The sequence below is a fragment of the Echinops telfairi genome, unplaced genomic scaffold (assembly GCF_000313985.2).
Source record: "Echinops telfairi isolate 266 unplaced genomic scaffold, ASM31398v2 ScPeMD7_23;HRSCAF=83, whole genome shotgun sequence".
NCBI lineage: Eukaryota > Metazoa > Chordata > Mammalia > Afrosoricida > Tenrecidae > Echinops > Echinops telfairi.
The window spans coordinates 63,745,278-63,745,957 of record NW_022103920.1 but is presented as its reverse complement, the minus strand read 5'-3'; the positions used below and the strand labels follow the sequence as shown (position 1 = coordinate 63,745,957).

General features: G+C 49.4%; 1 protein-coding gene across 1 annotated transcript; it reads left to right on the top strand.

The window, feature by feature from the left end:
- The first annotated feature begins 45 nt into the window (after window positions 1-45).
- On the top strand, window positions 46-237 carry LOC115869232 (cytochrome c oxidase subunit 7C, mitochondrial-like). The gene has a single exon (XM_045288630.1). The coding sequence runs from the start codon at window positions 46-48 to the stop codon at window positions 235-237; it is 192 nt and encodes a 63-aa protein (XP_045144565.1).
- Window positions 238-680: the final 443 nt, after the last annotated feature.

Sequence of the window (680 nt, the reverse complement as noted above, 5' to 3'; positions counted from 1 at the left end):
GCCATTTCTTCTGTGGTCACTCTCTGCGAGTTTCACGGAGCCTCCATGTGGGGGCAAAGCCTCCGGAGGTTCACCACCTCTGTGGCCCAAAGCAGCCACAATGAGGAGGGCCCTGGGAAGAATTTGCCATTTTCTGTGGAAAACAAGTGGCGGTTCCGGGTTCTGATGGCCGCCTTCTTTGGGTCTGGATTTGCTGCACCTTTCTTTATAGTAAGACACCAACCGCTTAAGAAATAAGGATGCTTAAGTTCGTCTGTGAGGCAGATGACAAGAGCACTGGAAGAGTTCCAACCTCTGAAAATTGACTCGAGCTCTGTTGACTTTAATAGCATACTGGTTATGTTTGTAAATAAGCTTCATACATGAGAAAATGAAAAAAAACACCAACCAAACAAACAAAAAACTCACTGGCCCTGAGTTGATGCCAACTCAGCGTGCCCCTATATGACCGAGTAGAACTGCCCCTGTGGGTGTCCAAGACTAACTTTCACGGGGGTAGAAAGCCTCCTCTCTCTCCTGACAGAGCTGGAGTTTTACTCAGGAGCTTGTACTGTCCTGCTCTTCACGGACATGACTCACGGAAACACAGCCCAGCTATATCGCACTGGTGGCCAGGCCACAATAGCCCACTTACCATGTCCCCAGCTGAGCAGGCCGAAGAGATGAGGGAAGGGTTATAA